The sequence below is a fragment of the Trachemys scripta genome, chromosome 7, assembly GCF_013100865.1.
Source record: "Trachemys scripta elegans isolate TJP31775 chromosome 7, CAS_Tse_1.0, whole genome shotgun sequence".
Lineage (NCBI taxonomy): Eukaryota > Metazoa > Chordata > Testudines > Emydidae > Trachemys > Trachemys scripta.
The window spans coordinates 85,508,515-85,533,541 of record NC_048304.1 but is presented as its reverse complement, the minus strand read 5'-3'; the positions used below and the strand labels follow the sequence as shown (position 1 = coordinate 85,533,541).

Genomic DNA, 25,027 nt, shown 5'->3' with positions numbered 1-25,027 from the left:
CATCACCATAGTATTTCAGGCACAGATTTTTAAAGTTGTTCTCAGGGTTGTAATGCCTAACTGATTTAGGAGCCTCTGATTCATTTTCTGAAGATTTAGGCACTTAGGAAAAATCTGCGTAAATCTCTCTGAAAAATGAGACTGAGGAGGCTCCTAAATCAGTTAGGCACTGCAATGCTGGGCAGCAATCCTTAAATACCTTTAAAAATATGGGCCTATGTCCTAAGCAACCTTGCTGAGCAGTGTGACAGCTGTGGAGAGTTGGGTTAAGGATTTGTGATCTGGGCAAACATCTCCTGGGAACTATACAGAGACAGCCTGATTTATTTTACGGGTCACTTGAGGCAAATTTTAACTCAGATCTTCAGAAGTTAATTTCTTGGCCTTAGTGGCTTTGGTGAGACCGTTCACAACAAAAGAAGTTAGGAGGGTGGGCCAAGAGGAATCCTGTTCTTAGTACACAAGAGTTGGTCTGCACTGTCACTTACCTTTTTTAGATTGTAGAGTTTTTAAGTACTGAATTATCAGGTTAATCCTAGCCTGAAAACCAGGAAAATCTGTAATGTTTCCCCGCCGCGTCCTATTTTCTTGGAGGTCACAGCCTTTGAAGTGATGTCATTTGTATTTTTGGTTTATGCACTTCAGGGTGGACTGAATGTGGAAATAATCAAATGAACGATGTCTTATGGCTTCAGGTGGGGAACATGCAGCAGGAGATGTAATTTGAAGAAACAAGATCCTAGTCTTATGCAAATGTCCCTAATAATAAAAAAGAGGGAATTATGAAAAATAAACACAACTGTTTCTAAACAAAATCTTTTTCAAAGTTTTTCCTGAGGCATAAGCTGCTCTTTAAGGGATTCAAATAATTTGGTTTGGCCTAGCCCATTGGGCTTATTTGATCAGGATCCACCTTTGGTAGGACACAATTTTGCCAGAATGGACTAATGTGCACAGACCAGTATCAAAATGAAATTAAATTGTAAATGATTTTAAAAAGCAGTTGTGAAGAATCACGATGGGGCTTCGACTTCTGTGTCTTTGTTTAGAGTGTTATGCATTCTTAGTGTGCGGCATTCTCTCTCTGCACCATATATGGAAATATTATATATCAATAATATTTGCATTTCTGCATCTCTTTTCATACAGGCTGAATCAAAAGCACTTCACAAAGTAAAGAGTTAGATGCTGGCAAAGTACCAACTGAATAGGCAAACAGATCAGTCCTTACGCACTTCACCTACACGCTTTTCTGTTGCAATCCAAATGGTGCCAATGCTCACAAAGCTTCTGTGATTTTTTTTTTCCATAAAAGGCCCATTGAACTCAAGGGGGCTGCTCACATACTTAAAGTTAAGCATGTACTTAGGTGCATTGCTGTATCGGGACCTTAAATTTTGCTTTGCATTTTTCTAATTCTTTTATCAATTTTGCCATTTTTCTTTGGGTTCTCATTCAATTTTCAAGTATAATGTAATGATTAGTGCAAAGGGCACCTGCACCAATAGATGGTGCTATATCTTAGTGTTAAATTGTGTTATGTTGTTGTATTTGATTGTGTGTGTGTGTGTGGGGGGGGGGAGAGGTTAGCAGGAAGTTCCATCCTCTCTGTGTGTGCTGGAGATGGTACTTGCAGTGTTTCAATAAATCGCTTTGATTGTATAAGCGAGTGTTACACTATCACATCAGCAAAACTTTGATTTGGCTAAAATGTGGACTGGCAACCATAGGAAAGAAAAAATACTTTTGTCCTAGGTGGGAGGTCTGTTTTGTGTTAAAGTGAGTGCGGGCCTGATTTCCAGAGCAGCTGTCCAATTAGTGGCTATTTAATGAAATCTGGCTTCCAGAACTCAGTGCATCAGATGAGGGATTTTCCTTGCTGGCCTCAGTGCATCTCTCTACAGAGCCTCCTGGCATAGAAGAAAAAAGGGAAACAGTTGCCATTGCCTAGCTTCAGTATAGATGAAGACCCAAAGTCAGGGTGGAAAACCAGAAGTAGCTCACCAGATCCACACCTTGAGCTTCCAGATGGACACCCCTTTTTCTCAATCCCTCATAGAATTATAGAAATTTAGGGCTGAAAGGGACCTTGAGAAGTCATTGAGTCCAACCTCCTGTGCTGAGGCAGGACCAAGTAAACCTAGATCATCCCTGACAGGTGTTTGTCCAACCGGTTCTTAAAATCCTCCAATGATGGGGATTCCACAACCGCCCTTGGAAACCTGTTCCAGAGCTTAACTATCCTTGTAGTTAGAAAGCTTTTCCTAATATTTAACCTCAATCTCCCTTGCTGCAGATTAAATCCATTACTTCTTGTCCTACCCTCAGTGGACATGAAGAACAATTGATCACCGTCCTATTTGTAACAGCCCTTAACAGATTTGAAGATTGTTATGAGGCTTCCCCTCAGTCTTCTTTTCTCAAGACTAAACTTGTCGAGTTTTTTTAACCTTTCTTCATAGGTCAGGTTTTCTAAAGTTTTTATCATTGCTTCTCTCCTCTGGATTGTCTCCAATTTGTCCACATCTTTCCTAAAATGTGGCACCCAGAATTGGACACAGTAATCTATCTGAGGCCTCACCAGTTCTCAATAGAGTGGGACAATAACCTCCCGTATCTTACCTGTGACACTGGTGTTAATACATCCTAAAATGACATTAGCCTTTTTGCAACTCCATCACATTATTGACTCACCACCTAGCCAATTATCCCCCATTTTGTAGTTGTGCATTTGGTTTTTCTTTCCTAAGTGTAGCACTTTGCACTTGTCTTTATTGAATTTCATTTTGTTGATTTCTGTCCAATTTGTCAAGGTAATTTTAAATTCTAATCCTGTCTTCCAAAATGCTTGCAGCCCTTCCCAGTTTGGTGATATCTGTAAATTTTATAAGCATGCTCTTCACTCCCATTATCCAAGTCAGTACTGAAAACAGTACCAGATCCAGGACAGACCTCTGTGGAACCCACTAAAAATGCCCTCCCAATTTCACAGCAAACCATTGATAATTGCTCCTAAATCGAGTATGGTCTTTCTTTCAGCCAGTTGCCTAGGCTCCTTATAGCAATTTAATCTAGACCACATTTCCCTACTTTGCTTATGAGAATATTATGTGGGACTGCGTCCAAAGCATTACTAAAATCAAGATATATCATGTCTACTGCCTTCCCCATCTACTAGTCCAGTAAACCTGTCATGGGCTGGGGGTGCTTGTAGCTGCATAATAATGGTTGGCTAGCAGGATCTGAATGTCCCTGCCTGTACATCCGGTACTTATAATGGGCTCCAAGAATTAGTGGGTACCATGGACTTTCCTTAGTCTGTAACAAAGCTGTAGGACTAGCACAGCATTTTCAGGTACACTGAGAAAGCCAGAGACCTGCCTCCCAGCCGCTTGTTTCTGCTGAAGACCTTGTACCTTTGGCTGCCCCAGTAACAGGGACCCACCAACAAGACCGCTGTTTCAGGGCTGCAAAATGCGGTCACAATCCATGTCGTGGAGCAGAGGGGCAGGTCTTCGCTCGCAAGAGAAGGAGAGCAGCAGCCTGCTAACAGCCCTAATGTGGGACTCCCCAGGGTCTCCATCTGCACTCTGCCTGCTAATGGCAGCTGTAGCAATGCTGAAAGCGCCACGTGCAAGGGACCTCCCCTCCGCGCCTGTCTGTGCCTCCCCCAGGAGAGGCCCCCGCTGCCCCCCCACCTCCCCAGGACTCCGCAGCCGGCCTGACACTCACACGCCGGCGTCACTGCGCGGACCCCCCAGCTGGCACCAGCGTTGCACCGACCAGCGGCGGCAGCCTCCCGGGCTCCCTCCCAGGCAGCGTCTCCTCCCTCCTCCCCACTGCGTTGCCAGATGCATGGGGGCTTGTCCAACTTGTGCACAGTGCGGCGGGGACCAGCAGGACCGGCTCCTGCCCTGCGTGCGCCTCTGACAGTCTGCAGCACTCCAAGAGGAGGGCGCATTGCTGAGCTCACCAGATCCCGTTTCGCCGCCCGGCTTGAAGCCGAGGGGAAGAAACTTCGTTCCATCTCCCTTTGGAGAGCTGCTCCCTTGTGCGCTTGTTTTCGGAGAGAGCCCCCAGAAAACGCTTCGCTAGCACCAAATGGATTATCTCTGTGTGATGCTGTCTTGCTTGTTTCCTCTCAACTACTGGTTCGCTACAGCGAGGGCAGCAAAACCCGAAGGTAGGAGAGTTCATGGATTGAGTTGGTTTTTCTTTTTAACCTAAAGCATTCAGACATCACTTAAATCAGTGAGATCGGAAAGAGAAAGGGAGATTCACAGGAGCAATGCCAACAGGGCTGCAAGGGGCGCTCACAGAAGGGCGTTGAACAGAGAGGAAAACTAGTGTAATATTAAGAGTTTAATTTCCTTTACTTTTCTCCTGGCTCCTGTGTGAATCTCTCTCTCTCTGTGTTCATCCATCCATCCATCCATCTTCCCTTCCTTTTAACTGTTTTTAGGTTTTCAGTAATTTAAACTGGTGGGAATTTAGCATTTTTCCATATTGCCAGTCAGTGCAGAAAAATACTTTCTTTACATAACCCCCCACCCCTTACCTAAGTCTCATTTGCACTCTCACGATGGGATGGGGGCTGGGAGTGGAAATCAAAGGCTCAAACTGAAATCAGCACGCTTGGTAGTACAAGTGCCGGGCCTTCTGTCAGATTTGCAAAGTAATTTTAATTGGCATTTAAGTGTGCATGGGAAAAAACATAATTGCCTAAAAAGTTAGAGTGCGGGATTTGCATTCAGTCATCAGTCTCATTGAAAGCACAGGCTACCTTACCAATGTCCCATGTTATTTTTGTCATGCTAAATTTACTTAGTGTGGGTGTGTGGTGTATCAAATCTGTGCAATAACATGCCAATTAAAAAGATACATTACTATATTTGACTTGAAAATGTTAGACTCATTGTATGCTTGTAATTTCTATTTGTCTGCATGTCTGGCTGGGTATTTTTTGCCTTCTCTGATTTAGGCGGTAGGAGTGTTTTAGGCTGTTTTGACAGGTGTATTTTTATGTAACTGGCTGGAACTGTGCTGTGTTGATTGTGATAGGAAATTGCAATAAGGAGGTATGTATCCTACTGGGCGTCCATTGCAAACACTTCTAAATTGATGCTGATGCTGATATAGCTTTATTTTAATGGGATCCCTTATTTTTGAGAAGTAACGTTAGATGGAAGCTGAACAATAAATAGTTTGCATGCTTGGTGTTAGTTGGGTATGCTAGAGGCATAACTGTATGTCAGGATGAGTTTATTCTGCTACATTTGATATGCCTGCTGATTTAAAAATACAAAGTAGACACAGAATAAACAGGAGTTTATAGGAGGGGGAGAAAGTTTATTGGCTTAAACATGTTTATCTAATTTAACAAGAAAATCCAGTGTCGAAATGGCTACGAAATTCCTGATGCATGTGGAAAGTAACGTACAGTACTGTGGAGGAAACACTTTTCATAACACATTTACGAAGGATTGCTCTTTGGTTTGAATGTATTGAAGTCTTTCTATCTGTATTTATTTCCACTAGAGCACCTCCTGTCTGGAAAGCTAAGTGAGTATGGTGTGATTGTGCCCTTCAGTACAGATTGCCAGGGACGGTTCCTCTCACACATGGTATCTGGCTCAGTGGCGGCTGGAAGTGCTGAAGCCAGCCATCCTTCCATCCCACCCTCTGCTCGGCACAGGGTGGCCCGCAGTACCCTGGATGAGCCACTGCACCAAGGCAGAGCTGGAAATCGTTTGTTATACTTCAATGTCACGGTCTTTGGGAAAGAACTGCATCTCCGCCTGAAGCCCAACCGTCGACTTGTGCCACCTGGAGCCTCTGCCGAATGGCAGGAAGATTTTCAAGAGCTATTCCGAGAGCCGCTCCAGCAGGAGTGTCTCTTCACCGGGGACGTCTCAGGCATGCCGGGTGCCGCTGTGGCTATCAGCAACTGTGATGGACTGGTAAGCAGAAGGCAGATCACCCTTTTTCAGGACAAATGTTCCCCCTTTCTCTTCTGCCTAATTATTTAACCTTTGCTGTCTTTCTATGATTGGTTATTTAATTTTGGCTTTGTATCGAAGTAACTCGCATCAGAGCTTCCAGTACCTCTTTGCTGGCAACCCAAGGAATGAGCAGAGAGGCCTATGGCAAATTTGACGGGATTGGTTTGTTGCTAAAATTAAACCTTCCATCTAAAAGTATAACAGGAAGATGCTGGTTGCTTATTTGCAATTCCCTTCTCCTGCCCTGGAGATCCTGTCTGCTCCCAATGTGCCCTCAGTGCTCCTCCTGCTGCCAAAAATACATGACCAGGTCTATAATGTGAGGTTATTTCTAGTACAGAAGGAAACGTAAAAGCCAAGGAGACATTTTACCATGTACATTAACCCCGCTGGTTCTTCTCTTCCAGCACACAGAAGTGCCAGGCTTTCCTAGAAACTTGCTCTCCACTTTAGAATGTTGAGGGCAGGAACCTTCTGGCCAACTCTGCGTGTCTCATTAGATTTTGAATTGTAGTGCCCTGTGTGTGGTACTCTTGAGAGATGAACTACAGATCTAATTAACTATGTTATCTGGTAGTAGGTTGTCCACCTGCAGCATGCAGCAGGTTGTCATTCATTGGCTCATTGCCACAGATTAGCTTTCCCTTAGTTGGCCTACAGTATATTGTCTATTATTTCCCTCAAAAGGGTTCTGCCCTGAGGATATCTATTTCCCCTGCCTTTCACCTCCATCTCTCACTGCCTATAGGTCCTCTTATTTTTGTTTTCCTGCATCAGTCTTCTGGGCAAGGAGCGTAGGATTAGAGTCTCTTTAGAACCAATCAGCATTGTTTAATTGGTCAATGTTGGTGCAACGTGTCTCTTCTCCTATCTTATGCCCTGAAGCATGAGGTTTGTCAGAGAGCCTTTGTTATCGTTGTCTTAGTCGGTGTAACAGCAGAGGCACCATTTTTGTTCATATAATTTTAGAATCTTACAAAGTTAATGTAATAATGATGTCTTACATTGAGATAATGTAAGTGTAAACCCCCATAGCGGTTTACAAAATATATATGTATACCTTTGTATTTAAACAATGTATAATCATCTCACCCACCACTAGTTTGCAACCAAGTCGGGAGTGGAGGAGGTTTGATATCTTGTATCAGGGAGTTTCACAACTTGATAGTAAATTGCACATGAAATATTTTCTTTGAGTTTTGTTTTCTTCTGTTAACTTTTAATTTTATTGAATGACCCTTTCCTTTAATAATGAGAAAGGGCAAAAAGGACTACTTACAAAACATTCTCCACTACCCGGTATTTTCTATACCTCTATGATATTTCCTCATACTATTCTTTTCCCAAATGAAGTACTGCTAAATGTTTTGATAATTTCTTACTCTAAATCATCCATATGTCTCTAATAGTTTTAGTTGCTCTTCTCTATTGATGAGCATTAGCTTTGGCTAGGAAATCCACTCCAAATTCAGTGGCTGTCCCGGGGTATTTGCCTTGTAGGATTGCTGCTCCCCAACTCTGCTGCAGTTCTGGTTGACAGCTTTCCTGGATGATTATAAGGAGATGCCTACTGCACGTTGTTAGTAAGAGGAGACTTCTATGAGCTTGGGGGCAGGAGAGCGTGCTGTGTTGTCCCAGTCTGCTCCTTTTGTGCTTCCAGGCCCGAGCTGTGGTCCCTTCTCCTTATGATGTGCAATGGAGGGGAAGCAGTCTTCCCTCAAAATGGTCTCAAAACTTCAGTAACCTTAATTGTTTATAGCAAACACTGCCACCTCAAGATTCACCCGCTTGTCCAGATTGCTAATAAATGCTGTATATTGAACCATGCCAGTCTTGATTCTGATCCCAGGGGCAGCCTAGGAGTAATCACTTTCCACATTCAGAACGGGCCATTAATTTTACTCTAGTTTTTAATCCATAAGAGGACTTTTCACTTTTTTCCTGTGGTGATGGTGGTGATCACCACAAATGCTTTTTGTATTGCACCAACAGTACATGTTAGGCACTTTACAGACAGGTATAAAGACAAAGTCCCTGAGCTTTTAATAAGTAAAAGTAATACAGTAATAAGGATTCAGGTCTGTAATGAGCTCTGTGCAGGCTCATGAGACCATCCACATGGAGCCCATTGTAGGATCAAGGCCTAGGTGGAGACTTCCCAGTCGAAGGGCTGAGCTCATGCTGGAGCATTTGTAATTCCCATTGAGCCCTAAATGGCTCCCAAGTTGCCTCAATAATCTTTTGTGAGGAGCTTCATTGACAAAAATGGGGAAGTGTAAATGCTTTGAATTCACTGGTTCCATTTTAAACGCTATTCTGTTAACTCCTTTGAAAAGGTCTAATGGGTTATAGCGGTGTGACTTGTTCTTTCAAAAGCTGTGCTGGTTCATATCAAATTATACTCATTTGGCTTTATGATTTTATTTCCAAGGCATTTCTCTGCTATGTTTCCTGCTACTGAAGTAAGGTTCAGTGATCTACAGAATTCCTGAGATCACACTAAGCACCTTTTGAAAAACAGGTATTATATTGCTGCCCTCCTTTTCTCTAGAAAAGATAGTAATTTTTTTCACTGATAACTTACATGTTTTTGTTAATAGCTCAGTTTTTCAAGACTTTAATTTCTTCAGAACTGGTAGGTGAACTACATCTAGTATTGCTAATTTATTGCTACAGTATTTAAGTTTTTGAGTTATTTCATCACTTCTCTGTACCCTGGGCATCCAACTGATATTCCCACAGGCTTCTTTTGATACACTTGGAAAATTTCTTATTATTTATTAAGTCTTTGGATATTTGCCCTTCAAATTTTGTCTGACTCCATTTATTCCTTATTCCACATGCCAATATTTGTTATTTTGTCATAGTATCACTTGAGCTATATTAAGCAACCTCCCTTCTGAGTGAATAGATTTTAATTTTTTAACCTGACATTGAGTGCAACGATCTGATAAGATCCGATGAGGATGTCAAACAGTTATGTTATGGTTACTGCTTTTGGTGGCTCAGCCACACTCACTGCCACTTCTTGTGTTTTATTCAGGCCCAAGTCAAGAGTAACGTGTGCTCCAAATGAGCTGCTCCAAGAAACAGTTGTTTATGGCACCAGGTCTTGATGGGATGTTCCATCAGTTTTCTCTTTGGGTACCTGAAGTCACTATTTATAGTTATTCTAGTGACTCTATCACACTGCTTCCTTGAGCTGCCTGATTTCACCATCACTGTTCTATCCCTTAGATTAGCTGAACTCTGCCTGGGTCACAAGAATGCAAATAGAAGATTCTATGATTTTCTGCAAGATTTTCTGGGTGCATAATGATGGATTCCACTAGAAATGGTAGAATCTTTCAAAACACTCACACATTTTTCTTCAGAAGTGCACATTTTTAAGGTTGCCCTTTGTGTCGTTTGATATCTGTATTCTCTTAGCCTGCGATTTGTATCCATCTGTAATCGGGGATGCAGATCCTCTTTTCTTTACATTTTAATGAATTTTGTTCTTAAGTGAAGGATGCCCAGCTGACAGCTCTGGAGACTGAAATCCTCTGCTGCATAAAAAAGAATAAGCCTGGGCAGGTGGAGTTGAAACCAATATACCTCACCTCTGACCCGGAGAGTTTACCGCAGGAGATCACAAGTGTTCCCTCTCTCGGCCCATTCAGTCCTTAGGCTCCCTGCTCAGTCTAATGACAATAGCACCAATTGTGGAGGTAGCATGTGATGTGGATGCTCCTATACTTTGGGCTTGTCTACCCACAAAAATTGTACTGTTTGAACTATACTGGTATAGTTAAAGTAGTACAATCCCCCCTTGTCTGGATGTAGTTATACTGATATAAAGATGCTTTATACTGGGGTAGCAGTTCCTGTATGGGAAAGGTAATAAACTAAACTAGTATAAGTTACCTTTATCATTCTGTATCTGCATCCAAACTAGGGCTTCTACTGGTATAACTATATTGGTAAAAAAACCCACACCTAACCAAAATAGTTAAATCAGTACAAAATCTGTGTATAGGCCAAGCATAAGAAATGGACTAAAATGACCTATTCATTTCACATTGGCAGGGGTTTGTGTATTGTGCTGGATTTTGCAACAAACTCAAAATTTCAGAGCAGTATGGAAAATCATTTTTGAATGGAAGTTTTTGTATTAAATTAAATATTAAAATACATTTCAAAAAAGGTCTTTGCTGCATTGAATTCAATAACAAATTGTTTGTGGATGTTTCCCCTTGCATTACAGTTTGCCGCAGAACTCAGTGCGTTGTAGAAGTTGAAGAGGTTTGACATAACGTTTAGGAAGCAGTGGCTGGTGTGGTGATCAAAGCTCTGGTTGACCTGGAGGAAAGGAATGGTGGCTGGGAGGGTAGAATTAAGATTTTAAGAGGAGGACAGCTCTACTTTGTTAATGGGGAGGTATGCAGAGACTCCCCGTTCCTGGCTCCTGGGAATGGAGATCGATGTCTCTTTCCTGTTTGACTTTCAGGAGTTTTTCTTCTGCCTCTTGTCATGGTCCACTGATAGTTATGCTCCTTCTTTTCCCCTTTACCCCTGTAACAGCTTCTTCTCTCATTCTTCACATAGTCAATAACCCAGGGAGTAAAACAATTCTCAGCCTTGTCAGAGGTCTATGAATGCTTCTTTCCATTGGCTAATTTACTACATATCACTAATTGGACCCCATGCTTTTGGTAGCCCAAAGAAATAACGAACTATCCAGAAATTTTCTTATAGTAGATGGATAAAGGATTTCGTATCTTCAAACATACATTCAAAAATTTTCAGTAAACAGTGTTTCTGTAGGACCTGCTGATTTGCAGAGCAGGATTCATTGGGTTTTGCTGATTTGCAGAGCGAGATTAGTAGAATTGCAGTATGCTGTTTTTCAGAGCTTCGGTAACCATATACTCCCAACGGCTGCAACTCACTTTTTGGTCTCCCCTGTCATCCAAGCTAAATCAAAACAAGATGTTACATCTTTAAGAAAGTAAATACATTGACTTTTGGTATTTTCTTTCTTTCTTTGTAGCTCCAGTAGAATCATGGGGAAGAAAAAGGCTGCTAATTTTCCCGACATTGCATTTCCTGTTCTCCTGCTAAAACATAAGTAGCCTTACCCCAAGCAGCAAGTTCCTTCCCATCATTAGTCCAAGTACTGGAATGGGAGTGGCATCTCCAAGTTGGGAGAGGAGGGGTCAGAAAGACAGGACCTAAGTGCAGACTGTGATTTCAAGGTGTCTGGGGCTATGACAATTTACACTAGCTGAGGATCTGGCCCCCATAGTGGGTCTATAAGGTTGAAGGGGAAGAAAAGCTTGGTTTTAGTAGATAAAACTCAGAAATTCAACAGTCATTCAGGGAACAGATATGGGCAGAATTTTTGAGGTAATATTTATAGTTGCTTTTCTGACCATAACCACACTTTATTTGCAGATGTGATTAAGCGTAGAAAAGATGGGTGTGCTGATTTACAAGGTAGGCAGTAAGATAATTGGGAAATCTAGAAGAATATGTACATAATCACATAGTGGAGCTGTACAAACCTGCCCCTTTAATAGGGGAAAATCTGGCCAAAGGGGTGTTGCATTTCCCTTTGTTATGTACATGTCCTGTAATTGTTAACTTTACTAGCAGTTATCCACGAACTTCAAAAAGAGAATATAGCTCTTACGTTCCAGTATAGCTTGTGTGGGACACAAAGGATCTCTTGGTCACCAAGGGTACATCTACACTGCTGCAAAAAACCTGTGGCCACGAGACTCTGAGCCCAGATCAATTGTCTCTGGATCATGGGGTTCAGTCCATAGGACTGAAAATAGCAGTGTAGATGCTCGGGCTGGAGCCTGGGCATCCTCGCGAAATTTCAGAGCCAGGGCTCCAGCCTACACTGCAATTGTTAGCCCCACAGCCCGAGCCCTGCAAACCCGAGTCAGCTGACCCAGGCCAGCCATGGCCATTCTGTGTGCCTTTTATTGCAGTGTAGATGTACCACACAGTGTTGATAAAGTTAAGTGCTTCAAATGAAGAACATGTACAGATAAATTATGTTGTGTCAAAACTGGGACCATGAGTTTTTAGAAAGTGCTTAAAATTATTGTCCGAAATCCATATTTACACACGTAAATAGGTAGCCTGATTTTCAAAGGTGTTGAGCCCACAGCGTCTCCCATTTTTATGCCTAGCTATTGGCACCTGAGTTTGAAACTTTTGTCATGGGTAGCTCAGGTGCATTTGTAATAGGCTGTTGAGTCCTTGTCTTCCATATTAGTTCCAAAGGCAGCCCTGAGTTCAGAAACAGTAAGAGTGGAATAGCTATAATCTTTTGACTTGCCATCACGCTTTCCCCTCCAGACATAGTCCTCTGCAGGCTCCAGGGCCGGCTCCAGGCACCAGTTTAACAAGCAGGTGCTTGGGCGGCCAAGAGAGAGGGGCGGCATGTGCGGCAATTCGGGGGCGGCAGGTCTCTCACTCCCTCTAGGAGCAAAGGACCTGCTGCCGATTGCGGCTTTTTTTTTTTTTTTTGCTTGGGGCGGCAGAAATGCTGGAGCCGGCCCTGGCCGGCTCCTTAGTTTTCTTGGAAGCTGAGGAATCTCATTTTTTTGGCAGTGTTTTACTATATATATATAGAATACACACACACACATGAAATTGAGCTAAGATTCCAAGTATTTTTATGGGAACAGTAATTAGAGCAATTGAGTGTTGCACAGACACAGATCAGCAGCAGAGCCCTTGACGTTTTTTTCTGCTTTTTCTGAATCTTGCTGTCACAGTGTTTTGTTAATTGCAGAGGTCATTTGCTGGTGGGGAGAGAACATATCCTGCTGTTATATGAGACACTGGATTCAGGTGTAAAGATGGACACCCATTTTGGGGAAAAATGATAAAATAATATACTTGACCACTAGTTAGTTTGATCAATGCCTGCGTTTTTCATAATTTTCTTTGCTAATTATCAAGGAGGATTTTTTTTAGAAGCAAAGGTTTATTCTCCTTTAAATCACTTCTCTTTCTCCTTTTTTGATGCAGCAGTAACAATATAATGCTGAATTTGTGACATCACAATCAATTCCAGGAGAACAGACTTGGGGTGAAATCCAGGCTGCATTGAAGGCAAAGGGAGTTTTGCCATTTTTTGATGTTTTGATGCTTTGAACACAAGATTGTGTCTTAACAGCAGGGACCAGCAGAAGAAGAATTTAGGTGGTTGTGGAAATGTATTCATTTATACATCAGTGAGTCTCATTCTCTGTTATCCTGCAACCAGTCATTTACTCTAGGGCAAAGAAAGTGTAAAATGCTACCACATCAGACTGCTAGCATTTTACAACAGAAAAGCAGGTCCCCTTGTCTTTAAGAAGCAGCAACAAAGAAAGTGAAGGGATAAATAAATTGCTTTTTGAATCTTTTTTCCCCAGGGTTGTGCACTAGGTAAGTTCCTCCACAAGGGTTATTCCTGCTTTCATTGAATATAATGATTGTTTTGCCATGGATCTCAATAGGAGGAGGGTTGGACCCCAAAATGTAGATGTTGGTCTTTTAGGATTATGCTTGTAATTTCTGGAGCATGGGCTTAGTGTTAGGAGGGAGACAGGTCACTTGTTTAAAGGTTCATAGGAAGATGTATCTAATTGCTTACTATAGGCCTGATACCAATCTCATTGAGACTGATTTTACCGGGGTCTAACTCTATCACTTAAATGGAATTACTTCTAATTTGCAGTGGTGTAAGTGAGATCAAAATGAGGCCCTATTTTGGTTGAAGAGCTAATTAGTGGAGTGATTCTCTCCCCTTGACTTTCACCTCTGCAAGACCTAGATTAAAATTCCAATTTAGGGCACAAATAACAATGAGTTCAGAATAGTTCCTGTTCGTAGACATCACAAAACCACTGCTCATTTTGGCACACTTTTGCACTGTTGGCAATCTCTGGTAAGGAGAGGCCCATAACTAGAACAGGAAGGTTGTTGCAGGTCAGAATTGATGTGCATAGACAGGGTTGCATGGAAGCCCAGAACTAGAGCAGTAGGAGATGTTGAAGATCAAGACTGAGGTGTGCTGGCAAAGGTTTGCAGGAAAAACTTGCACAGTTCTTGCCTGTACTGTGCCAGGCTCAACCCAGTTCTGTTCTCTCATTTTTCCTGAGCATTAAATCTGCTAAAAAAAAATAGCTACCTAGCTTTCATGTGGTTGGTTGCAGAGTCATGGGTTTATTATATAGCCTGTTATTCTTTTTGGAAGATTGAGCAAGTCAAAGGAGGAAGCTGGGAATTTAGTCTGCACGGGAGTCACGTTTCTCAGACATAGTTGTGCACTAATTCTGTACATATGGGTCCCATTTCAATAATTCTCTTTGCATTTGAAGCTAATCTTTTTGATTCCTGATCATTCAGCTTCAATCCAAAGTGCTGTAAGACTAAATTTTACCCTCAGGATAAATGAGTGTCCCACTCCCATTGACTTTAATGGGAATGAGGCAAACATATTTGAGGGGAGAATTTAGCTCCCACTTTGAAGTCTGAAAGAAGAACATTTAGACACATCTCACATCGCCACTCAGCATGTTCCTGATTTTGTGACACAGGACCAACAGGGTAAATAGGGCAGATAAAGACCTCAATTCCCAGTAACTTCACCTAGCAGAACTGTGCTGGATCAAGCCCATATTCATTTGCAAAAAATGTACTGGTCTAGAGTTATCCAAGTGGCTAAAAAGGCCTCTAATTTAGTTTCAGTATATTTGTTCCATACTTTGCTGTGTTTTATAAAATGTATTCCACATGTAACAATGTATAAAATATACTGGAAGTGTGTTACACTGCTGCCCAAATTATGACATATGGGATTTGTTTAAGGTGCAGAGTACTATGCCATAACATATTTCAAAAAGGCTATTAATTTTGTAATATTTTAAATATATTGTCTCATTTGAAACATACCATCTGTGCAATAAATTTTATTATTGAACAGAATTTGGTTTTGAATAGTGCCTTTCATATTTAGGAAATTGTATGCTGCTTTCCAGTGTGATGGGTCAGATACAGAGTTCTCTAGCTAAATGCCGCAGTTATCATGCACTCATGACAACAATTGTCAAACATCAGAACCTGTTTTATCAGAGGAGGGAATGTGGGTCAGGGTGACAGGTTGATCCTTTACCCTTTTTAGGGCCAGATTCTGTTACCCCTTCTTTAATTGAATAGCATCATTGACTTCAGTCGGACTACTCCTGGAGTAAGGGGCTACCCAACATGAGTATAGATATCAGAATCTGGCCCTTAGAAATGTGTCAAGAGATCAGCTCCCCATGAGATAGACAGCTTCTGTGCTTATATACCAGTAATGTGGGCCAACGCAGTTGCCAACTTAACACAATGCTGACTTCTACTGCAATGGAATATAGTAGGGATGAACTCTTACTGATGGGTTTCCAGATGAGAGAGCTCAGTTTAATGTCTAAGCTGAAGGATGGCACCTCTGCTCAGGTATCACTTCTTCCCAGTACTGTTTATCCAGATGAAATGATAATTTTATATTTTTGTGGGAGTTTGAGCCTCTTTTACCCACTGATTATAGAGGAAACATTAATGGGGGGAGAGATTTACCCTTAGCTTGGTGGGCCATCTCTGGGCCCAACTGTCTGACTTCTGTTTGGAAGGCTGGCATCTCTCCATCTCTGTGAATTCCACTGTCCCTCAGTGTACATTGACAATCAGTGAAGAACTAACACTCCTCCCATCCCCGCGCTCATGATCCTCCAACCTCCTTCCCCAGTACTCTTTTTGTAAAGGTTGAGCCTAGATAGAAATAAGTTTACTGTAATATTTTAAATATATTTACGAGTGTTTATGGTGGAATTCTGTCACAAAGACTGATTAAGGCAAGCCCTGCTTTGATAATTATCTTTGACTGAAAACTACAGCCAGCTCCGTAAAACAGTAAGTTTCTTAAGTTAGCAAAAATATTTCCATCTTGCCAAGACAGATTTAGTTCTAGTTAGTATTTAAAAAATGTACAAGTCAGGTCAATCAAGTTATAATTGGCTCTAATTAGCACCCCTGCAAGTTGTGCCATTTTTACCAGCAGCTGAGTGGCACTCAAAACAATGTGAAATTTTGTCCTACCTTTGAAAATAACAAAGGGAATAAAGGAAATGACTTGAAACTTGCTCCTAACGACCAATTGCCTGGCTGGTGAATGTGAGTCATATTTCTCCACATTACTTACATTGAGTACTATCTTACTCAGTGAGTAATCGGGATTACTTGTGGAGTAAGGCACAAGTAAGTATGAGTATGGATGGCAGAATCTAACCTCTGAGTGATATGCAAATACAACACCAATAGAAATAGATTTTGGAAAGTAATTTTGTATTCAGAGAGCTAAATGAGCTCTACAAGTCATGCTGAGTAAAATCAAATTGCACCATCCTGGAATGGAGCCCATTTAATAAAGCCCTGTCAGAGGAACATATTCCCTGGCTCACATATGCACACACAAAGACAGCAAAGCACTTTACAAGGCATAGATGCTGATAAGTAGGAACTGAGTCATGAACTCCTTACTTAGGCAGAACTCTCATTGACTACAATGGGATTTGTTTTAACACACACTTGAGGATTGGGCCCTTTGCGATAAAAAGGTTTTCATGCATTTATCATGGAGCTACCTCATGATGCTCTAACCGTAGCGATAGTGAGGAGGCTTGTGTGCAGAGTGCCCATGTGAATCGAAGGATATGAGGAACAGAGAGAATAACAGATGACTGATGCTGACAGGCACCCTCACGCTGCATTTGCAGAGGATGTGGGGCGGAGTGGAGCCCATGTTTTCTGACATCCACTAGGGCAGGTGTGGTACTTAAAATGGTGTGTTACTATTGGCTCTCCTGATGTCAATGGATGGAGTAGAGATGTAGGGGCAAGCCCAAAAGTGGTAAACTCATTGCATCACTGATGACCCAATAAACCTCTTGTAAAGATTCAGGCTAAGTATTTTGAACAAGGGTTGTTGCATCTGAGAGCTTTTTGCTGTGTCACTTTAATTCTTACACAGCTGAAATATTTAAATAAAGCAATACTGGTTTTAGAATGGGCAAACTTGTACATTCCGAGCGCCTTCCTTCTCTTTCAAGAATCCGAAAGGCTGCTGTGGTTTGTGCTTTACTTTTTATTTATTAGAATACTTTGATTATAGATTAAGTGCACACATTAGTCATTAGTGTTTCACTTGCCTTGCAGTGGGAATTCTGGACTTTCATAAATGGATTGGAAGTTTGCAGTCAGCATCATTGTAGACTTTACAAATGACTCTGTGTCCCCTGCTGATAAAAATGCTCTTTTGTAATTTCCTTAGGTAATACTCAATCTACTGCAACTTTTATCCCCGTGCCTCCCACAACAGCAGTATGCTAGGGGGACTATTTATTGTTTATTCCTCTTTTTTCCAGTGGTAGAAGAACACCCGTATTGCAAAAGGCCAATGGAATTTTTGTGCACTGAAACTGTTAGTGTTTCTACACTGATATGGGAAGCTCTGAAGTTTGTGATTTTTCAAATTTATAATTAACAAAATCATCAGTATCTTAAGATGTAATCACCTCCCCCTCTTCACCCTAATTGTTGAAACTCTAACTTGTACCAGGCGTCTGGCAGTGGTCACAGGCAGCTGGCAGTGGTTGCAGACATTGGCAATGATTGCTGAAGCATTGCCTGCTGTCGTCTTGTCCTGGGGCTGCCAGGATTTTGTGCCAAGCAATCTCTCTTGGCTCTGAGCTACTTAAACTCTGGAGCCGCTCTGCAGAGAAGATTCCTGAGAGAAACACGTGATTTAGTTCACTGAAATGGTTGGTCCTGGGTCCGTCAGGAGAGGTAAAATTATGACATTAGGCTCCTGTTTTGGTTTGGTTTGGGATATGTCTCTAGCAGATGTACAGCTATGACTTTGTTCCAAAAGAAAATTCAAAATCACCCAGGTATATTCAGGCAATAGGATTGTTTGAATTGCTAAACACACCATTGTGTTTTTTCTGAAGGAAAGATGTTCCTGTATGCAACATGACTAACATTCAAGCTGCTCAGTGACTACTTGAGTATTCTGCCTCTGGTCTTGACTAAAGCTAGATATTTCAGAACAAGGCAAACTCCCCCACTATAATGCACTACTATAAATGTGTGACACTATAGTGTATGAAGGTGGGGATTATTTATTCCTGTTGCCAGTTTATATCCTAAAACATGAGGATTTAAAGCCCTTGAAGTTTAATTGTTCTTTGTGTAAATTCACAGTGTATTCTCATATAGGACCCGATTTTCAAAAATGAAGCAGTCAAAATTTTTGCACTTGTCTAACATATACATGGCAATCTTCTATGCGCATACCATAATCATAATGCATGGGCAGCTAAGCATCACAAGCAGTTGATTTACACACGTGCATCAAAGATTTGCAAACGCAAATTAGGCAAGCGCAATAATTTGGATTTGTCTGACTTTGAAAATCTGGCTCACAAGGTCTAATCCTCTTTTGAATTTTACTGAGTTGTTTGCCTCAATATTATTCCACAACAGTTAGCTTCACAAGAATGTAAAAAAGCACAGGCGAGTAATTTTTCTCCAAGGCCATCATGGATTTTGTATCTAATTGACTAGAAAGTATGACTTTTTTTCCGGACCATACATAATTAGCTGTGTGCACAATTCCAAAACTGCAGAAACGCACTGGGAACCAGGTACTTCCATATTCTAATCCCAGCTCTGCCACTGATGAACTATGTGGCTTTGCTAAAGTCACTAAGGACAAGATTTTTAAAGAGACTTAGGGATTTAGGGTATGTCTACACTACGAAATTAGGTCGAATTTATAGAAGCCCCTTTTATAGAAATTGGTTTTATACAGTCGATTGTGTGTGTCCCCACATAAAATGCTCTAAGTGCATTAAGTCGGCGGACTGCATCCACAGTACCGAGGCTAGCGTTGACTTCCGGAGTGTTGCACTATGGGTAGCTATCCCACAGTTCCCTCAGTCTCTGTTGCCCATTGGAATTCTGGGTTGAGATCCCAATGCCTGATGATGCAAAAACAGTGTCGCGGGGAGTTCTGGGGTACATGTCGTCATGCCTCTCCCGCTCCGTCAGAGCAACGGCAGACAATCGATTCGCACCTTTTTACCTGGGTTACCTGTGCAGACAACATACCACGGCAAGCATGGAGCCCGCTCAGCTCAGCTCAGCTCACTGTCACCATATGTCATCTGGGTGCCGGCAGACGTGGTACTGCATTGCTACACAGCAGCAGCTAATTGCCTTTTGGCAGAAGACGGTGCAGTATGACTGGTAGCCGTCATCGGCTATATGGGTGCTGGCAGACGTGGGGCTGCATTGCTACACAGCAGCAGCTCCTTGCCTTTTGGCAGTGGATGGTGTATTACGATTGATATCCATCATCATCATATTCCTCAATGAGTTCGGTCAGAGGCACCTGGGCAGACATGTTTTGTCTCCTGGAGACTCAGTCCTGCCGGCAGTCCTATTGAACCGTCTTGACGATGATGGCTAGCAGTCGTAATACAGCATTTTCTGCCAAGCACCCAGAAGATGCCAATGGCTATCAGTCATGCTGCACCGTCTGCTGCCAGCTTAAGATGTAAAAAATAGATGGACCAGATTTGTTCTGTATTCATTTGCTTCCCCCTCCCTCCGTGAAATCAACGGCCTGCAAAACCCAGGGTTTTGAGTTCAATCTTTGGGGGGCCCATTCTGTGTGACAGTTGTTTGTGTTTCTCCCTGATGCACAGCCACCTTTGTTGATTTTAATTCCCTGTACCTGTAAGCCATGTCGTCACTCACCCCTCCCTCCCTCCATCAGACAATAGTTTCGCGCCTTTTTTCGGCCCAGACGCCCGCTCAGATCACCACAGCAATTATGAGCACTATGAACACCACGCGCATTGTCCTGGAGTATATGCAGAGCCAGAACATGCCAAAGCAAAACCAGGCGAGGAGGCGATTGCACCAATTGCAGCACGGCGACGAGAGTGATGAGGAAATTGACATGGACATAGACCTCTCACAAAGTACAGGCCCCAGCAATGTGCAAATCATGGTGTTACTGGCAGGTTCATGGCATGGAACGCCGATTCTGGGCCTGGGAAACAAGCACAGACTAGTGGGACCGCATCATGTTGCAGGTGTGGGACGATTCCCAGTGGCTGCGAAACTTTCACATGTGTAAGGGCACTTTCATGGAACTTTGTGACTTGCTTTTCCCTGCCCTGAAGCACCAGAATATCAGGATGAGAGCAGCCCTCACAGTTGAGAAGCGAGTGACGATAGCCCTGTGGAAGCTTGCAATGCCAGACAGCTACTGGTCAGTCAGGAATTAATTTGGAGTCGGCAAATCTACTGTGGGGGCTGCTATGATCCAAGTAGCCAACACAATCAAAGACCTGCTGATATCAAGGGTAGTGACTCTGGGAAACGTGCAGGTCATAGTGGATGGCTTTGCTGCAATGGGATTCCCTAACTGTGGTGGGGCGATAGACGGAACCCATATCCCTATCTTGTCACCGGAGCACCAAGCCACCGAGTACATAAACCACAAGGGGTACTTTTCAATGCTGCTGCAAGCCCTGGTGGATCACAAGGGATGTTTCACTAACATCAACGTGGGAAAGGTACATGATGCTCGCGTCTTCTGGAACTCTGGTCTGTTTCAAAAGCTGGCGGAAGGGACTTTCTTTCCGGACCAGAAAATAACCATTGGGGATGTTGAAATGCCTATAGTTATCCTTGGGGACCCAGCCTACCCCTTAATGCCATGGCTCATGAAGCTGTACACAGGCAGCCTGGACAGTAGTCAGGACCTGTTCAACTATAGGCTGAGCAAGTGCCGAATGATGGTGGAATGTGCATTTGGATGTTTAAAAGCGCGCTGGCGCAGCTTACTGACTCGGATAGACCTCAGCGAAACCAATATTCCCATTATTATTGCTGCTTGCTGTGCACTCCACAATATCTGTGAGAGTAAGGGGGAGACATTTATGGTGGGGTGGAAGGTTGAGGCAAATCGCCTGGCCACTGATTACGCACGGCCAGACACCAGGGCGGTTAGAAGAATACAGCAGGGCATGGTGTGCATCAGAGAAGCTTTGAAAACGAGTTTTGTGACTGGCCAGGCTACGGTGTGAAACTTCTGTTTGTTTCTTCTTGATCAACCCTCTGCCCCCCCGTTCACTCTACTTCCCTGTAAATTAACCACCCTCCCCTTCCCCCTTTGAGCACCGCTTGCAGAGGCAATAAAGTCATTGTTACTTCACATTCATGCATTCTTTATTAATTCATCACACAACTAGGGGGATAACTGCCAAGGTAGCCTGGGAGGGGTGGGAGAGGAGGGAAGGAAAAGGACACATTGCGGTTTAAAACTTTAAAACTTTAACACTCATTGAAGGCCAGCCTTCTGATGCTCGGGCAATCATCTGGGGTGAAGTGACTGGGTGGCCAGAGGCCCCCCCCACCGCGTTCTTGGGTGTCCGGGTGAGGAGGCTATGGAACTTGGGGAGGAGGGCTGTTACACAGGGGCTGTAGCGGCGGTCTCTGCTCCTGTTGCCTTTCCTGCAGCTCAACCATATGCTGGAGCATATCAGTTTGATGCTCCAGCAGCTGGAGCATCGACTCTTGCCTTCTGTCAGCAAGCTGACGCCACCTATCCTCTTCAGCCTGCCACTTGCTCTCTTCAGCCTGCCACCTCTCCTCTCGTTTATATTGTGCTTTTTTGCACTCTGACATTGACTGCCTCCACACATTCTGCTGTGCTCTGTCAGCGTGGGAGGACATCTGGAGCTTCGAGAACATATCATCCCGAGTCTGCCATTTTCTCCTTCTAATCTTCACTAGCCTCTGTGAAGGAGAAACATTTGCAGCTGGTGGAGGAGAAGGGAGAGGTGGTTAAAAAAGACACATTTTAGAGAACAATGGGTACACTCTTTCACGTTAAATTTTGCTGTTCACATTACACAGCACATGTGCTTTCGTTACAAGGTCGCATTTTTTCTCTTATATTGAGGGCCTGTTGGTTTGGTGTGAGAGATCACTCACGCAGTGCCAGGCAACAGATTTCGGCTTGCAGGCAGCCATGGTAAGCCACAGTCTTTTGGCTTTTTTAACCTTCTTAACATGTGGGAATGGTTTCAAACAGTAGCGCCCTCATTTCCCATACCAAGCACCCGTTGGGTTGGCCATTTAAAATGGGTTTGCAATGTAAAAGGAGGGGCTGCGGTTTCTGGGTTAACATGCAGCACAAACCCAACTACACCCCCCCACACCCAATTCTCTGGAATGATCACTTCACCCCTCCCCCCTACCACGTGGCTAACAGCGGGGAACATTTCTGTTCAGCCAAGCAGGAACGGGCACCTCTGAATGTTCCCTTAATAAAATCACCCCATTTCAACCAGGTGACTGTGAATGATATCATTCTCCTGAGGATAACAAAGAGTGATAAGGAATGGATGTTGTCTGCATGCCAGCAAACACCGGGACCATACGCTGCCATGCTTTGTTATGCAATGATTCCAGACTACGTGCTACTGGCCTGGCATGGTAAAGTGTCCTACCATGGCGGACGGGATAAGGCAGCCCTCCCCAGAAAACTTTTGCAAAGGCTTTGGGGGTATATGAAGGAGAGCTTTCTGGAGATGTCCCTGGAGGATTTCCGCTCCATCCCCATACATGTTAACAGACTTTTCCAGTAGCTGTACTGGCCGCGATTGCCAGGGCAAATTAATCATTAATCATTAAACACACTTGCTTTTAAACCATGTGTAATATTTACAAAGGTGCACTCACCAGAGGTCCCTTGGGTGCCCTCAGGGTCTGGGAGCACGCCTTGGGTGAGTTCGGGGATTACTGGTTCCAGGTCCAGGATGATAAACATATCCTGTCTGTTGGGGAAATCAGTTTCTCCACTTCCTTGCTGTGAGCTATCTTCATTGTCTTCATCATCATCTTCCTCGTACCCCGAACCCGCTTCCCTGATGCGTCATTCTCCATGGATGGAGTCAAAGCACACGGTTGGAGTAGTGGTGGCTGCACCCCCTAGCATGGCATGCAGCTCCGCGTAGAAGTGGCATGTTTGCGGCTCTGCCCCGGACCTTCCGTTTGCCTCTCAGACTTTGTGGTAGGCTTGCCTTAGCTCCTTAATTTTCACGCGGCACTGCTGTGCATCCCTGTTATGGCCTCTGTCCTTCATGGCCTTTGAGACTTTTCCTAATATTTTGCCATTTAGTTTACTGCTACGGAGTTCAGCTAGCACTGATTCGTCTCCCTATATGGCGAGCAGATCCCATACCTCCCGTTCTGTCCATGCTGGAGCTCTTTTGCGATCCTGGGACTCCATCATGGTTACCTGTGCTGATGAGCTCTGCATGGTCACCTGTGCTCTCCACGCTGGGCAAATGAAATTCAAAAGTTTGCGGGGCTTTTCCTGTCTACCTGGTCAGTGCATCTGAGTTGAGACCGCTGTCCAGAGCGGTCACAATGAAGCACTGTGGGATAGCTCCTGGAGGCCAATAACGTTGAATTCCGTCCACACTACCCCAAATCCGACCCGCAAAGGCCAATTTTAGCGCTAGTCCCCTTGTCGGAGGTGGAGTAAAGAAACCGGTTTAAAGGGCCCTTTAAGTCGAAAAAAAAAGGGCTTCGTCGTGTGGACGTGTCCAGGCTTAATTCGATTTAACGCTGCTAAACTCGTAGTGTAGACCAGGCCTTAGGCTCCTAACACTTAGATCCCTTTTGGAAATTCGACATCGGCTCCTAAATCAGGTAGGTGTTGCAATACTGAGCACAGCAATGCCTAAATATCTTTAAAAATCTGTACCTAAATGCCTGATTCAATGATTTTCTTAAGCACATGCTTAATGTAGTATTCCCATTGACTTCATGGAGTCTCACTGACATCAGTAGAACTACTCATGTGAGTTAAGTGAAGCATATGTGTAAGAGTTTGCAGGGTCAGGGCTCAAAACTCTGTGCTTTATTACCCCATCTTTAAAAAAGGGAAAATAATAAATATTTACCTTTTATGGATATTATAAATAGAATTGGTTCAAACACCAACAGAAATTTCACAGGGGTTTCTAAAACTTAAACAAAAAATCTTTTGTTTTGTTTTTGGAAACAAAACCAAAAAAAAAAAATTCAGTGGAATTTGTTTTGTTTTTCAAATCAGCAATTTTTTTAAATGAATTTTTTCTGTTTTTAAATTGAAAACTTTCAAAATCAAAATGATCTGTTTGGAAATGATTGCATTGTGTGGCTTATCAAAATTGGCAATGGAAAATAAACTTTAAAAAATAAACAAGTCAAACTGAAAATGTCAAATGAAAGTTGAAAAATGCCAAACAAAATATGATAACCACATCAAAGAATAATTAACGTTACACTTTTTGTCAAAAAAAAAAAAAAAATCTCAGAAAAACTTTGAAAAAGGAAAACCCAAACTGGTTTTTTGAAAGTTTTCAATTTTGAAATTATTATTATTATTTATTAATAATATCGGGAGGAGGGGTGGGGCGAGGGTGCTAAGAAAACAGTCCCTTATTTTTGAAATGCAATGTTGGCAACCCCCCCGATGCTTTGTTCCCTGCTACTGAGCTTTCTCCATATCTTGAAGACTTGACAATGGTGGGAAAGGATCTTAATACAGTGAAAGAAACAGCTGTAGCTAAAATTCGGGGTATGCAATAGCACCTTGTTCAGCACATTCCATTTATAGTACAAAAGTGATTTCAATGGGAGTTAGGCACCTAACTACCTTTGGGGATCTGTGCTTAGGTAATTAAATGTCACTCGTCTGCACTAAGTTCATGGGTGTCCCAGGATGCTGATTCATAGGGTTTTTCCCAGGTGATGTGTTGCATAAAAGGTATTTTATCCATGTTACATTTGTTGCCTTTAAATGTCACCAAGTGTCTTCAAGTATTTTTCAAATGTGGAGAGTTTTTAAAAAGTATAACATCTGT

General features: G+C 42.9%; 1 protein-coding gene across 1 annotated transcript in view; it reads left to right on the top strand.

Moving 5' to 3' along the window:
- The first annotated feature begins 3,997 nt into the window (after positions 1–3,997).
- ADAMTS14 (ADAM metallopeptidase with thrombospondin type 1 motif 14) overlaps positions 3,998–25,027 on the top strand; it is a 99,846-nt gene continuing 78,816 nt past the window's right edge. The window contains exons 1-2 of the mRNA XM_034776551.1: positions 3,998–4,183; positions 5,539–5,960. Coding sequence (XP_034632442.1) covers positions 4,102–4,183; positions 5,539–5,960 — 504 coding nt within the window. The 5' untranslated portion in view covers positions 3,998–4,101. The remainder of the gene's footprint in view (positions 4,184–5,538; positions 5,961–25,027) is intronic.